The 15,208-nt window shown below is 43.3% G+C and overlaps 1 protein-coding gene across 3 annotated transcripts in view; it reads left to right on the top strand.

The window, feature by feature from the left end:
• Positions 1–15,208, top strand: part of MPPED2 (metallophosphoesterase domain containing 2) — a 103,422-nt gene that overhangs the window by 8,783 nt on the left and 79,431 nt on the right. For 2 of the 3 annotated variants that reach the window (XM_021402964.1, XM_021402965.1), the window contains one exon: positions 3,249–3,490. In XM_021402964.1, coding sequence (XP_021258639.1) covers positions 3,363–3,490 — 128 coding nt within the window. In that variant the 5' untranslated portion in view covers positions 3,249–3,362. Of the gene's footprint in view, positions 1–6; positions 177–3,248; positions 3,491–15,208 lie in introns of those variants that run through there. The other variant, XM_021402966.1, reaches the window with a different exon arrangement.

Here is a 15,208-nt window from a genome sequence, read left to right as displayed (position 1 = left end):
GGCGGGCGGAGGTGGGCGGCCGGGGTTCGGCCGCGGCTGCCGACGGCTTCGGCCCTCCCGTGTTCGGCGCGGGACGCGGCTCGAAGCGAGCCCGGAGTTGCTCCGCGAAGCGCGGCGCGGCGGGCGCGGAGCTGTCGCCGGAGCGAGCCGTAACGAGCGGCGGGAGCCGGGGAGAGGTAGGCGCGGGGCCGGCCCGGGGCCGCGATGTGGCAAGCGCGGAGCGGGAGCCGCGTCGGGTAAACCTTGCCCGGCCCCGCTCTGCAGCGCGGTGCCGGCCAGCGGGACGGCTTCTGCCGTTCAAATCGGGGAGCGTCAGTGTTTTATTTGAGGGAAGCGCGTTTTTTTTATGCATCGGCGTGCGTGCGCGTACGTAGAGCTTCTCCGCGTAGTTCTCCGTTAAATGCAACACTGTGGTTTCAGCGACTTATCCGTGCTAGTTTTCCGATACTTTAGCGGTGCGTTCAATTAAAATAAGCCGCGTGTTGGTTTGTGCCGGACCTCGTATGCGGGAAGGCTCCCGGCGCTGCGCAGCGCGGCGGTGCTGGCTCCACACAATGCGCGTCTCCGTGGCCGGGCGGGCAGCGCTGCTCCCGGGATGCGGCGGCGCGGGGCTGCCCGGCTGCACCTGCGGCAGCGCCTCTCCCTGAGAAACTGCCGTACGCGGCGTGCGAAACTGAGTTACTTAGCAGATAAGGGAGACAAGGCAACTTTTTATTATTTTGTCCTCGTCTCCTGCCTCTAATCTTCAGAGAGTGGTTACATTTACAGGAAAAAGGGGAGGGATTCAAAATAGCCTTTAAAAAAAAAAAAGGAGAAAACCAACAGGCTAGGCTCCAGATAAACGTGTTTTTGAAAGTTTAGGAGTGTTCGGCTCCTTCTCGGTTTTTTTTCAGCGGGGTCCCCGTTAAGAAGCTCCCAGTTGGACGCTCACTGTAGGTGAGTGGTGCTTCTGCAGCCCGGCGTTTGCTGCTGAGTTGGATTTCCCAAGGATGCTCTGCTCGGCTTTGCGTTAATTTAAGCACAGGGGTTCATTCTCAAGATTAAAGGTTACTACAGTGGGAAGCAATTGTAGCTTTTCTACTTAAAATCGTACTGAAAGTCAACTTTGAAGTATTTAATGTAGCTATTCAAGTATCCTCATATCATTTGTTTTGTATCAGCTAGTTGTAATTTTCCTGTAACGTAGATTGGTGGGAACTTTTTAAAAAATGCTTATTGTCTTTGTGTATAATTTTCTCTCATGAACAAATTGAATTTTGTTTTTTTTCTGTGAGCAAACTATAATATGAAATGTAATGCTCTGACCTTTCTTACGCTAGACTACCACAAAGACTGTGAATTAGCTTTTCTAAAAGTCCGAGCATGTTTTTTGTTGGTTTTGTGTGTTTTGTCTGGCAGCTTTTAATTGCGAAAAAATAACATTAGACATGTAATTTTCAGGCGACTTAATTTATGCAAACGCTGAAGTTCTTGCTGCGAAAAGCAAAACTTGGTTTTTTTCCTCGGGGCCTGGATGGCGAGCCTGCTTGTTAATGACAGTCATTTCTCCAACAGGAAGATGTTTTCATTTGTGTTTACTTTTCAGTGCAGGGCAATTATGCAGTTCTGTGTTGCATGGGCTGCGTAGTTTGTATCTCAAAAGAATTACAGTTCTTGGAACGGGACTGCCATTTGAAGCAGGTGTTTTTTTTTTTACTGTTATGCAAAATAACACTGAAATATAATTGTAAGGGAAATTAAGGAAACAGCTGCAAATTCGGGATGGTAACCACTACATTATGACTCCTAAGCAGTTGTAGCATTATCTTAAAACATAGTAAAGATACTGTCTAATAAAGCTCACCTTGCTGATTTTTACCCTTAAAACTCTAGTGCTTACCCTTAGGAGAGGGGGTTAATGCAAGGAGCAGAGCATAACCTCAGCTACTGAGGGGTGCTGTCTCACTGATGACTCGGTTTAAATGGGAACTTTATGGCTTAGTTTCATCTGGCCTTTTTTGCTTTTTTTTTCCTAAGCGATGAAGGAGATGAGGAATAGAACCCAATTACTGGAATGAAGGTTGCCGAGTGTCTTAACCCAGCTAACATATGGAAGCCTACATAGGCCTGAGGTTGTAAAATAATAAAATAAATGGCCTATAGCAGGCCATCTGCCATTTGCAGGGCATTTTTATCGTACTTCATGCCAAACTGGAAATTAGTCTTCGTATTAAAAATATATTTTGAATACAAATCAAAGATTCCAAATGTTTAACGTTACACATGGCAAACACATTTTGGCCTGGGAGCTAAGAGAAGTCAGGAGTATCACGCTGGGAAAGCACTGCTTAGTTTGATGCTCAGGTGTCAAAACTCTCCTCTTTCTTATCTCTTTTTAGTTTTGTAAATTGCACACCCGTAAGGGTGTGTAGAAACTGAATAGTAATTCAGCTGCTACGCAGCGTCAGCGTTTCGTTGAAGTGCTGCAGCTCTGGTCGTGTGCCCCAGCTGAGGCTCCCCAGCAGTGCTTATGGAGAGTTGCTCATCTTGAAAGTATTCTTCACATATCCGCTGAGCAGTTTTCACCAAGTCCTTCTGGAGGCCGGCAGGCAGCTGGGGCGTCCTGAGCTTATTGGCTCAAGAAACTGAGGCTCACATTCTGTCTGTGTGTTTTGGTGGGGGGGAACTCGACCAAGATAGGATTTGCGAAGTTTCTGGCTTTCTGCTTATGCTTGTGTCATGGAATGCTTCCAGCCTCTGTGCAAAGACGTATTTTAGAGCACTTTGAAGATGTGAAAGATAAGGACGCACATAGCGAGGAAAAACGTTTCTTTCATCTCGGGCAGAAATATTTATGCTTGAAATTGCACTTAAATCTATCAGGTGAATCATCACTGCCTGATGATGAATCCAAACCGGTTTCAGTGCTGGCGGACAGTAATAGGGACATTCTGTTAGGGCTGTCTAGATGTTAGCCTTTTTCTAGGCAGATATGTACATTGTTTCAAAGGCAGGTGAGTGTATTTTTTGCTTCGTAACTGTAGAACTTTCTGCCTTGTGTCTGCTTCCCAGCAGTCCCTCAGCTATCACTCGTTTTGTGAAGCCACAGCCGGGCCTTGGAGCAGTGATGATGATGTTCATGTGGTGAGCACGACTGTCAATAGCAATGCGTGGGGAATTGGGCAAGGGAAATCGGGAGAGGAGGGAGTGAGGTATCCGTGCGTGCTTCCATCCACCCTCGAGCTGAGCGTTGTGCTGTTTCCTCACAGCTCGGGGCTGCTGACGAGGAGCTGCTTGGCCTGGGGAGCTGCCAGGAACACGATGCCCTGCCCTGCTCTCGGCCTTGGGAAGCTGTGAGTTGCTCATGTCCATAAGGAGGAAGGATGGCTCATGGAATTCCTTCACAAGGCAAAGTTACCATAACGGTGGATGAGTACAGCTCCAACCCGACGCAGGCCTTCACGCACTACAACATCAACCAGAGCAGGTTCCAGCCTCCGCACGTGCATATGTAAGTATTACCGATGGGGTGCGTGCGCAGCTGAAAGCTGCTGCTGAAGGGGTGGGTTGCGAACCGGAGGAATCGGTTGGTCACGTTAGCTGCTAGGCAGAGCGGCTGTCCAATTTGTCCCGGAACGCGTGGAGAAGCAGCGGTGCCGCCCGGGGATGAAGCTCGGCCCCAGGCACGGTGATGCGGCTCCTTCCCGCAGACCCGGCCCTGCGCTGCTCGCCCTGCTACTCGCCCGAGGGACCCGTGCCTTGAAAATCGAAGCTCCCTTCCCCCCAGCCCTCCCGCTCTGCGGCGAAATAGGCCTAATTGGGACTAATTGTCCCCCCTGGTCACCGTATCCTTTGTCCTCGCGGTTGTGGGGAACGTGTGCCGCGTGCCGGCTCCACGCACCGTGAGCACAAAGGAGCGGGAGGCTGCCGAGCGGCTGCTCCCGAGAAGCCCAAATGCTGCGTGACGTGACGGCCTGAGCTGCGACCGGCCAAAGCTCGGCACCGCGGCTGCGTTCTCAGCCGAGCGTTGCCTTAACTCTCGATTTCCTTCCCATTGTTTCAGGCAGGTTTGATCTTTATCGGTTAGTTCTGTTAAGGTTCTTGTTCTTTCAACGCTAGGAGACTGAAAAGCACTTGAAACTAAAACAAAGAGGACGTCTCTTGACCTGCTCTTAGCCATTGTGAGTCAGGATTTGGAGTGATGTCACGCTATTGAATCTGATAAGGATTTTGCATAATAAGAGTGAAAAAGTTGTAGGCTACTTCGTTGCATTTTGTTATGTAGAAGCTTACCGGAAGAGACACAATGTGAGAGTTCAGCACCTTCTAATAGGATTTCACGTGGTTACGATCTTCTGCAAAGCGACTTTCCCGAGGAGGGGATGCTGGAGTGACTGTTGTGCATGTGGCCGTTGACGCTTTCGTTAATTACTTTTGATTTATTTCTGCATTAACTCTGCTTTAGGTGTATTTCCTTTTCTTATCCGCTGTTCAGATCTATTGTCAGCAAATTTCTGTTGCAAGTTTTGCACTCCAGACCGCGCTTCTGACTAGCATTAAGCGTGAATTCAGAACCGACAATAGAGATTGAGAAAGCAGTTTTCAAGAACCCTTTCTTACTGACAGCTGATTTGGATGGGAGCCTGATTTAGGACCGACTAAGTGTAGTGTTCAGCGTTTTAAGAATTGCTCATCCTTTGTTTCAAATGTGCGCAAATAATTATACTTCCCTATTAACTTGCGTATCTCTTAAATGGTACTGACTTGACAGATGTCCTAAGATACTTTACTACTTTGGAGACGTTGTAAAGTTGACAGAAATACTGAAACAATAAGATGCAACGTAGTGACAATATTTAAAGAAGAAATAACCATAGTTATGGTATAACCAAGTGAAGATATGACAAAGGCTGAGGGTAATTTCTTGGATGGGGGGAAGCGAATTAGAGCATGTTGTAACTTCAGAGGGGGGTCCTTATTTCCTTGTTTGCCATCCCAGTATTTTATAATGGAAGCATCGTGTGCGTTTTTGAAATGATATCTTCAAGCAAGAAGTCCCTAATAGAAAATTGGTAAAAGAAATATTAACAAAGAAACAGTGATTAATTTTTATGCCGTTGTCTTTGATAGTGCCACATTGCTGCAGCTGCCAGGGTTGTTTGATTTGGTTTTACAGTTCTGCTTTTCTGTTTTGCTATCTGCATACACTTTTATTTAAAGACGGTGTTTGAGGAAGTTTTCTTTTTCTTTTTTTTTTTTTTGGTGAAAAGTTAATATTAAAAAATTGCAGGGTGTTGAGAAATTTGCAAAGCAACACAGAAACTGAGCGTTATGACGTGTGTGAATAGCTGGACGATCTGTTGCTACAGGGCCCTGCTGCATACCGTAAATCAGTGGCTGGTTGCAGTTTAAGGACGTTGTTCTTTCCTAAAGGAACTAATTTTTAAGGAAGTTATTTCTTTACGCATATGCATCTTCACGCGCAAAGTTGAGAACTGGATTGTTGGCACGTATTGAGCCACTTCTGTTTCTAGTATCCATTGGGCCAGATTCTCACCTCACATGGAGTAAATTAAGAGCCTTTGGAATTTCACCAGTACAAAGATGATGTTTAAAAAATTCTGGAATTAGACTTCCTGCTCCCTGAGGCTTTATCCTTCTTCCTCTGCTTTTATTTTGTGCCTTTCACATAGTAGCATTATGTAGCTTAATCAGCAGGGATGCAGTTCACTTTAATTGACTTACGTATGTTTTTACACCAGCACTTCTTAGTGTATCCATTTAAGTCTACCATCAGGTAAATAGCAGTGCATTAAAACTCGTTTTGCTTAGGCTGACTGATAGCAGTTTTGTCAGTTACTTGGATGCTCACGGAGTATGAATTTTATGACCTTGTTCAGTCTTTATTTCTCAATTAATGTTTGAGCAGGTGGACAATTTTCACTGTAAGATTATTTTGGGTAAAGAGATAGTGTGTTGAATTATTAGATGTCTCGAGGCAATGCCCCTGCCCATAGGTTTCACTAATTTTCTGAAGATATTATTGAATGTTTGCATTTGAACGTTTTGTACATTTAATATTTATCTTCACTTACTTTTAATTGACCTCGCTGCCTTAGTTCCCTGTTTCAAAGGGCAGCTGCAAAATAATAATGATAATGTGCATATATTTACTTCTTAATGATGATGATTCTCCAAATCGTAGCGCTTTCCCATTTTTTGTTAGGAATTATGACTTCCAGAGGGAATTGCTGCTTGCTTCTTTGTTGTAGTGCTGCCCTCTCTGTTCCGCAGCACTCTTGATTGAGGGGACTTCAGAATGAGGCTGATCTGAGAACGGGGAGGCTTTAAAACCGGGGAGGTGCTCTTCCGAGTAATAAGGTTTAAAAAGAAAACAAAAGGCATGTGAGTTTGTTTAGACGCTTGGTGTGTTCTGCATGAGGCTGCAGACAGTGGTGCCAGCAATGCACGTGAGCAGTGGTAGGGTGCAGCCTTGGGACAGGATCAGCACGTGGAGGGGCTGGCAGCCTAGGGAAGAGATGCGCTTTCAGCTGCCGAAACCACAGTCCCAAAGTGGAGACGGTAAATTTCTTCCACAGTAAGTGAACAATGGTATAGAAAGTGGAAATGACATAAGTTGGAAGATAGCTGAATTCATCAGATACAGTTGTTGTTTTCTCAGGGTGTTGTTTTTTCTTCTTTTTTTTTTTTTTGTAAGATTTTTTTTTTAAAATTCTACAGCTTTCCAGCAGCCACCGTAGTGTTCTTTGAACTGTTTTAATTTGGCAGAAATCCGTGTGGCTTGGTTTTGTGGAGCCTTCGCATCTCACCCTTTTTTTCTCCCTCCTACCAGTTGAGAGGAGCTGAGAGGACAATGGAACAAACCCAAGTGGAAAACTGTTGGCTTATGTTCCAATTGGAGGGAAAAACTTTCCTGTTGGGTCTAACAACCGCTCGCTTCCAGGGAAAGAATGGAAGAGTGGAATAAACTTGTATTTGTGGTGGAAAATGTCTGTTTTGATAGGCCTGGCAGCTGACGGTATGAGTCCTGTGAGATAAAGTAGGTGTAGCACAAGCTACTTCAGGCTGATACATGTAGAGGAGTCCTAATTACGTTGATTAGCTTTCCTCAGCCCTCACCAAAACAGCTTGGTAGCTGGTTTTTAGGATTCTGTGAGTACACATCCAACCTCTGGTATGTTTTAAATGCAGTGCTAGTGAAGTAAGAGAGACAAGAGGTTTCAGTACCAGAGAAGGTCTTCTAAATGAGTTTATGCACACCTGGAGATACACAGAAAGACCTGTAACTATATAATTTTACTGCCTTTTCTGTACTGGAGTAATTCCCCATGTGAATATTCTTATTTTAAAATAGAGTATAAACATTGAGTTTTATATTAGTACAACTTCATGTACTTTATTCATCTATACATATATGTGGATGTGTGTATATAAAAGTGAATATATAATCATGATAGTAATATAAAAATGTGGCTGGATACTCAGAAGAAAAAAACTTCAATCCTTAAATTGTTAAAAGCCAAAGATCTTACTAGACTACTAACCTTGACAAACAGCATCTTGTATATTTTTTCTCTCGGGGAGGCCATTCTGCACTTAATGGGTTTTATAAACTCTCAGTGAGATTAGTGGAAAATTCGTGCATTTGATTTCTAACATTCTCAACTTGAGCTTCACATAAAGTGTGTGATATTTAGGGGGAAGGAGAAAGACTGGCAGTTGTAGAATATGGACTCTCTTGACATTTAGAGAATAGTGGTGTATGTACATTGTGGAATTTTGGTTGAGAGAATACAGAGATTGGGCATAAGCTCGCTAGCTGTACCTTGTGTGACTGGGCATGTCGTCTCGGGTGGTACTGATGTGCTGAAGGATCACAGCTCTGGTGCCAGTTGTTGCTCTGTCAATTAAATAACATTTCTTGGAAGAGCATACGGAGCTTGTGAGCATCTTAGTTGCTTCCACTACTTCACTAAATAAATAAAAAAACACTACAACCGCAACCTAGTAAATTACATTTAAGTGCTAATAATGAGAACAGGAGTACACTGAAAACAGCAGTCAAAACTTGAGCCTTCCTTCTGTCTCACAGTAATGTTTACTGAGGGCCTCGGCTCACCTTTGTGCAGTCTCAGCTCCCATCCCTCTGGTCCCTCGGTGGCAAGGGTGGCTGCTGAAGTGCAGCAGTTCAACGACGTGGCGCATTAAACAAAACCAACCTGTTTTTCTACTCCCACTAAGCAGCCAGCAGCAGCCATTCAGCAGCTGCCTCCAGAGCAACTGAGCTGCCCATGGGAGGGGGGATTCCAGCAGAAAGGAGGGGAGGACAGCTGTAGGTGAGAATCCCTACAGCTGTCCCAAAATCAAGAGTCTCCCCTCAAGAAGAGGGCCGCTAACTGATTTGCTTTTTCTGCTTCTCGTGCAATAGGACAATGGAAGCTGAGTTGCAAAGATGCGAATTTTAATTGTCATTAAGGAAATGTTTTGCTGGAGCATGTGCATATGTCTCTGTGGGTCTAAATAATCGAAGGTTTCTATTTATCTTAATGATTTTAAATTGTGTATTTTGCAAAATCTAAGCATAAAATGTATGCTCAATTTAAATTTCAGATGTAAAATGAGAACTTTTTTTCGTGAGGGCACACTTTAATTATATCTAAAGCCTTCTGAGATGCTTGAGCGGAGCATGCTGGAAGTGAAACGTTTGTACAGTGGTGATATATGGCTCAGAGATTGCAGCTTTGTAATTAAAGCTCAAATTTAGTCCCCTTATATTGTGTTTATACAGCGTAGTCATTTTGTGCTAATCTCTCTTGAAGAATTGATTAAGTTTCTGACCTTTCATTTTGTCATTGTTAAAAGGAGCAGTACCAACCTACCTTAAAAAATTTTTAGAAGTCCCTGGAAGACTGATGCTCTAGAAGTGCCAATATTATTATAATAAATGTAGGACAGGCTTAAAATAATGTTTTGTCACCATCTCTCTGTTGATTACTCTACTTCCATCTTACGTTGTCCTAAAATAGAAGCCACACCTGGTATAATTTGGTGATACCAGGTCTCACAGACCACCAGTGTGCTGGTCAGACCCCAGGTATCATGTATGGCCTTGTGCAGTTAGCCCTGGTGGTCAGAATGGAAGAACACAGCCCACAGGGCAAGTGCAAGTACTCAGAGGGTGAGGTTCCATCATTATCATCAGTCACTGAGAACATCTCACTTCTTTATTTGACGTATTAGGACAGTGAGGATGTTGTGGGGGCAGCAGATTCTAGATTTTCTTCATCACTTGGAAGGTGAGGGTGTGACCTGGCCTGCAAAACAACTTCTAGAATATAATTGATTTCCAGACAAGGAGTTGATGCTTTGCAGAATTTGCAGGCACCGCACTGGGAAACCCATCTCGGTTTTGGGCTCAAGTTTTTCTGCTAGTGGCAGAACAAGGGCAGCCCTGCCTGCCTGCCAGAGGGGATGAGAGCTTGTTCCCTGTGATGCAGGGCTATTGCAAGCCCCGGGAAGGGGCTGTGTGTGCTTACCTGTGACACATTTTATTTACAAACCCTTGTTTGACTATCTTGTTGGATAAATAAGAAAAAGGAAAGCCCTGTACACAACGTGGGTTTAGAGGTCTGTGTTATATGTCAAATGACTACGTGCGGCTTGCTCGCTTCTGTTTGATGTAGAGCTGTTTTCAAGTGTTGCTGGTGAGCTTCAATTTTGTTCTGAGTGTTGCACAGATGCTTTGGAGTTTCCATGTCTGATGTTGAGCTGCTGTAGGTGGCTCGAGTCATACAGTCAGTTGCCTAGCATGGATATCTATAGAAAAATTGAAAAAGAAAGGGGCAAGCACGTCTCCTTCCCAAAAGAGCTCTTGAGGAGTTTTGCTTAAGAACTCTGTAAAACGTTTCAGTGTAGCTTGAGAAAATAGTCATGTTTAGGTATAGCGGAAGTTCATTGGCGCAGGGAGGTTTCTTTAATACCTGCGTTTCTTACTGTAAGCTGTAAAGTTGCTTAATTGAAGAAATAATAAGATTAGGTGGCTGGCCCATCTCTTCTCTTGTAGTTCACAAGACCAACAGATAGCTCACCTGCATACTGTCTGCTGTCGGGGGAATGCTTGCCCCTGGTTTTATAATAGGCGTATTTTCTAGATACATGTCATTATGCTGAGGGGAGATACAAGCAGGAAAATTGCAACTCTCTCTTATTTTTAACTAAAGATTGCCTACTGAATGTGCTGTGGCAATTGTAAGAAGTGTTTTTGTCAAAGATATTGGATTTTCATATTCCAAGACCCTATGCTCCTTGCATGCTGCTTGACATGGGCTTAGAAAGATTCCAGCAGATGTTGACAAGGGAAAACCAGGACTGGAGGCTTCCTCCCAGCAGAGTCCCCACTTACTGCACCGGGCATTAACTTCTATCAGCACATTAGAGGTAAAAGCACACGGCCATTAAGCTAGCACTGCCTTCCCAGGAGGGAGCAGATGGAGAGAGGCTGGGGGAGGGAAGGAGTATGATAGAGGGACTTGATCTGATGTATCTGTAAGCCAGGAGACTGGCTATTTACCACGTTTACAATTTCTCTAGTATAAGGAATTGAGTGTAGTGACTGGGAGCATCAGGGTCAGCGCATTACTCCTCAATGTTTAGCTATTGTATCAGTTTATGGGAAGAAAAAGGTGCTAGTCCAGTATATCTTCCCTCGTGCTCACTTTATATAGGGAGCACAAAGGAGAAAGTCATTACTTTTTAATTACTCCAAGCTTCTTTGTTTCTTAAAGCACATTTGCTTTTGGTTAGAATTACCAAGCGGTTCTTTTCTCCCATGAATGGTGAAGCAGTAGTTTTTAGGAAAATGAGAATTGTTCAGAATTGTAATTTCATGTCGTCCAGCACATTTAAGAAATTGGAGCCCTGTTCTATATACTTTTTAAATGCAGTGATTAGTGATGCTCTTATTGCTTCCAGTGGGACAGGGCTGGCTTCTTAGAATTCCCAAATTAAGTGGCTTCTTCAATTTTAAGCTATGATTCTTTAAGGAATTTCTTTCCCCTCACTGTTAACAATATACATAGAAGATTGTGATAATTAGAAGATATTAAAGAAAAAGGACATTTTGTCTTTATGATTTGCTTGTTACGTAAGCTTCAAGTCAGCCAGGCATTTGCTTTTCCTTCCTGGTGGAAAGGAGAGAATAAATTAAAACTAACTATTAACATTTTACAAAGAATTCAAGTATTATCTTTGAAATTACTTGAAAGTTGTTGAAATAAATACTTCTCATTTTGATTATATTTCTCTTGACGTGTTTGATTTTCTGTCATCTTTTGTTTGCTGAACAATAATGCTTGCAGCTTTGGAAGGGAGGCATGTTTAGCATGTAGCAGAACAGAATTAATTCTTTTCATTCTATACCTTGAAACTAAACATATTTCCACTTAGGACACACACTTTGGGTTGTTGAAGGGGAATTATGGCTCATGCTACATTTTTGGATCTTTTTGATGGTATTTTAATTGCGGAAATTTCTTGTATGATTTCTGTGCTAGAACTGTTGTCAGTGTAATGAGGCTACACAGATCAAATAGTGCAATCCAAGTTTCAGACGCCCTGATAGTGATAATCCTCTAGGGCTGGGACATGCTTTTTTGTTGTTGGTGGGTTTTTTTGTTTTGTTTTGTTTTTGCACTGTGACCTTTGACCTGGTGTATTGCTAGGCTGCTTTGCATGGCAGCTTAGTGGGAGTGCCAGTGTTCATGGAAGGATCACACATCCTATTTGTCTTGGGACCTGGTTCGTCCTAGCAGCCAAATGAAGACCTTCAGCTCTTGAGGTTTTCATCATTTGTAGTTAGTTATCTATCCATTAGCATAAATGCTATCCCTTCAAGAAAACAAGGTGTTTTTAAACTGTATGTAAAGAAAATAGGGCCTTTGTTTTTTTCTGAGCTAGCAAAGAGAGGAAATCCTGACATTGCTTTCGAGGAAATTAAATGGTCTTTGTTTAGGAGGATTTTGTTTTTTTCATTCATTGTATATATAGTTAATTCAGAGCATGTTTTCTTGAAGAGAACCCTCGTGTTCAGTCAAGATAGGCAAGAGGAGTATTAATTTAAGTTGAAAGTTAACTTCGGATCACCTGGCTTCCTTGGTAATCTGTTCATGCCATCGGTTAATACTGTGATATTTGTGAATCATTGTTTTGAGTGAGTAGTTCTATTAAAAAGTTTTCAAAGCATCGTTCTACAGGATGGGGAGGACCTTTTATGAATCATTTTAGTTAGTGTAGAGTTAAAAGCTGTAAACTGAAACACTGGGTTGGGTAGGGGTGTTTTTGATTGATCATTTCAAATGAAATGAAGTTCTGTAGAAGAGTTGGCACGAGAAGTGGCAGCGTTCTGAATATCTAGTCCAAAAGAGACAGTGCGGTTTCTTGGGGGTCCAGACACTTGTCCAATGAAATGCAAGAGGAGTGTACTGGAGGTGAGTAGTGCAGGGGTGGTAAGCAGGAAGCGGAATAAATGGAAAATGAGAAGCAGAGAACTGAGCTCAAATACCCAGAAATAACCAGAGATGAGATGCTGGCCTGAAATATACTTCCTGGCTCACCTTGCACCTGCAGCTCTATCTCATTTGTTAGGATTTTACCATCTGCATATGTGTTGAAAGGCAAACTTGCTCTTGTATGAAGCCTGGAAATAATATACGACACATTATGGCTGCAGCGTCAGCATCAGAGTCTGTCTTTTGGTGGTGTGTGTTTTATTATTTTCCTAACAAAAGCTTTTTTAGATTTTGAGCTTCTAGCCTTATGCCTTGTAGTTGTGCACGAGGGAATCTCGCAGCACTGACCGAGAGGCTGCGTGTTAACATGCTGAGGCAAGGTCACTCGAACCTGTCAGTGCTGTGCCCAGGGCCTAGCAGCTTTAAAGACTTTTTTTTTAAATTCTTTACAATTTTTCTTCTGTTGGGTTTCTTGTGCTGGCAAGAAGTGTCAGGCAGCGCGCTGGAAACAAATTCTTTCTCCACGTATGCACACAGAGCTATTGTAGTTACTGTTAAAGCTTCCCTGATAAGTTCCAACAAATGACTGTTGTCCCGTCCCTGCAGGGACCTGGCGTTCAGACTGCAGCTTCTTCAAAGAGCACCCGTTACAGTCATGGTCTTTGCTATGTGAACGTCTTCATAGGAGCTAGAGCAGAGAGCTGTGATTGTCGGATGGTAGAAATTCTCATTGTTTAGAGTCGCATTAGCCAATAAGCTTGAAATGAAAATCAGGTGTCCTGCAATATCTGTCCCTTGAGTCACCTGATCTTAAACAGTATGCTGTATATTTGTAGTGCGTGAGCAGCGCTGACAAGTGCTTTCAAAGGATGTATGGGTTTTCCCCTCTGTTTTCCAAGCAGAAAAAGGCAGAGGATGACTCACTGATGGCATAACTGAACTATGTTATATATTAGCTGCAGTGGGTGGCTACTTGGAGCTGCCATCCCCAGCTGTCTGAATTAAGCGTGCTCCTCAAGGCCTGTCCTGCTGGAGGAACAGCTGAATGCAGCATGAGAACGTTTCCTGAACTGTCTTACTTGACATTTCAGTCTACCAACATAAGTGAAGATCAGCTCTAGTTTACTTGAATAGTTTGACTTGAAATAGTGAGAGTCCAGAGCCTTGGTGTGGGGCTGGCTGTATCAGGGAGAGTCAAACTCCCACTGTCCTTATTTATGTTGTTGCAAAAAGTGTCTGGGAGCGGGAAGCATCGCTTCTAGCAGCCATACTCAAACTATTCGCATACAGAAGTTGCATTAGGCAGCACTTAAACAGGCATTTTTAAAGGGTGATCTCACTTCTGCAGTCATTCTGGTCCAGTGCTGTAGAAAGGTTGTTACTACACGTGACATCGGACATGACTGCATGTGTTCTCTTCGCCTGCCGGAGTTCAGGTCTGTTCTCGTCATCTCTGGGAACATCATGCATTTCACCCACTGCCTTCTTGCAGCAGTCGTACTACGTCTCCTAGATGTAAAAAGCATTGTGGCTACTGCACTAGTTGCATGCTGAGGTTTTAATGATGTTAGTTCCATGGTTCTTCCTGATCTCATAAATGAAAGGACCTTTAAAATCAGGTGGGTATAGTATTAAACCAATGACTACATATGGCACACCTAAAAAAAGGTTTTCTATTTGTGTTCCTAATGCTGCTGCCTGTGTTTTTGTAATAACATGGTGACCTGGCTGTTTAACCAAGTTAGGAGTTCAACTGTACTAAGCAAGTAGAAACCTTATTCATTAACCCCCACGTGTCTTTTGGTAATTAGCAAAGGTGATGTGTAATCACAGTAAGACTTGAAGCTGAAGCGAGACATATTAGTAGATGTTTCCCTCACAGTGAGAATCTTACTTTGAGATGGGATGGGGGGACACCGATCCACACGTACTGTTTAAATAGGTCTGTACTCTGCATTACAAATATGCACCGGATGCAGGGGAGAAAACCAGCACATTCTCTCAGGATGCTGTTAGGGCCAAGCAGAATCTCATTAGGGACAACTTCAAAGATCGGCTCCTCATGTCCATAAAAAACAAGTGTAAATTATCTTCTGTGAGCCTGCTGTTAGCAGTTACACTGTTACATTATGCATGATTCTAGACTGCACATAGTATGAACAAGCTGCACTATGCTCCATTAGTGTTTTTCATTTTTATGCTAAGCCTTGCAGTTTTGCTATTTATTGCTGTTATTTTGGCTAATACACTATTTGACTTAAAATCTCCTCTTACATTAGCTGTTAGTAGTGACACAATGTCTGGAAAGGGCATTAGGGTTCTACAGTGCTTGTATTTTTACAGAGGGTTAGCATACAGATGGCTCTCTGTATCGACAGCTTTACCTGCTTTCTCATTCTGCTCTCTGCACTTGGTGAGGAAGTGGCTGCTCCTGACTCGGAGTGAATCTAGAAGGAGCTTCCCGTGATGCTGTGCTGCAGCACTTGATCTAAATATTTATGAAAATAAAATGATAGCAGGTAGAACTTCATTAATGCGCACATTCCCAAAGCTGAATGCTCCACTGCATGCATTCAAAAGGTTGGTTTGTTACCGTTGCGGGGGAAATATTTAGAAATAGTGAAATGCAACATCTGTGCATGGAAGTTTTGCCACTAGCTTCAGTGGGATTGAGACTGGAGTTTAAGTCTCCGTTATCTTTG

Source organism: Numida meleagris, chromosome 6 (assembly GCF_002078875.1).
Source record: "Numida meleagris isolate 19003 breed g44 Domestic line chromosome 6, NumMel1.0, whole genome shotgun sequence".
Lineage (NCBI taxonomy): Eukaryota > Metazoa > Chordata > Aves > Galliformes > Numididae > Numida > Numida meleagris.
The sequence above is the reverse complement of the archived record's forward strand: the minus strand, read 5'-3'. Positions and strand labels throughout refer to the sequence as shown.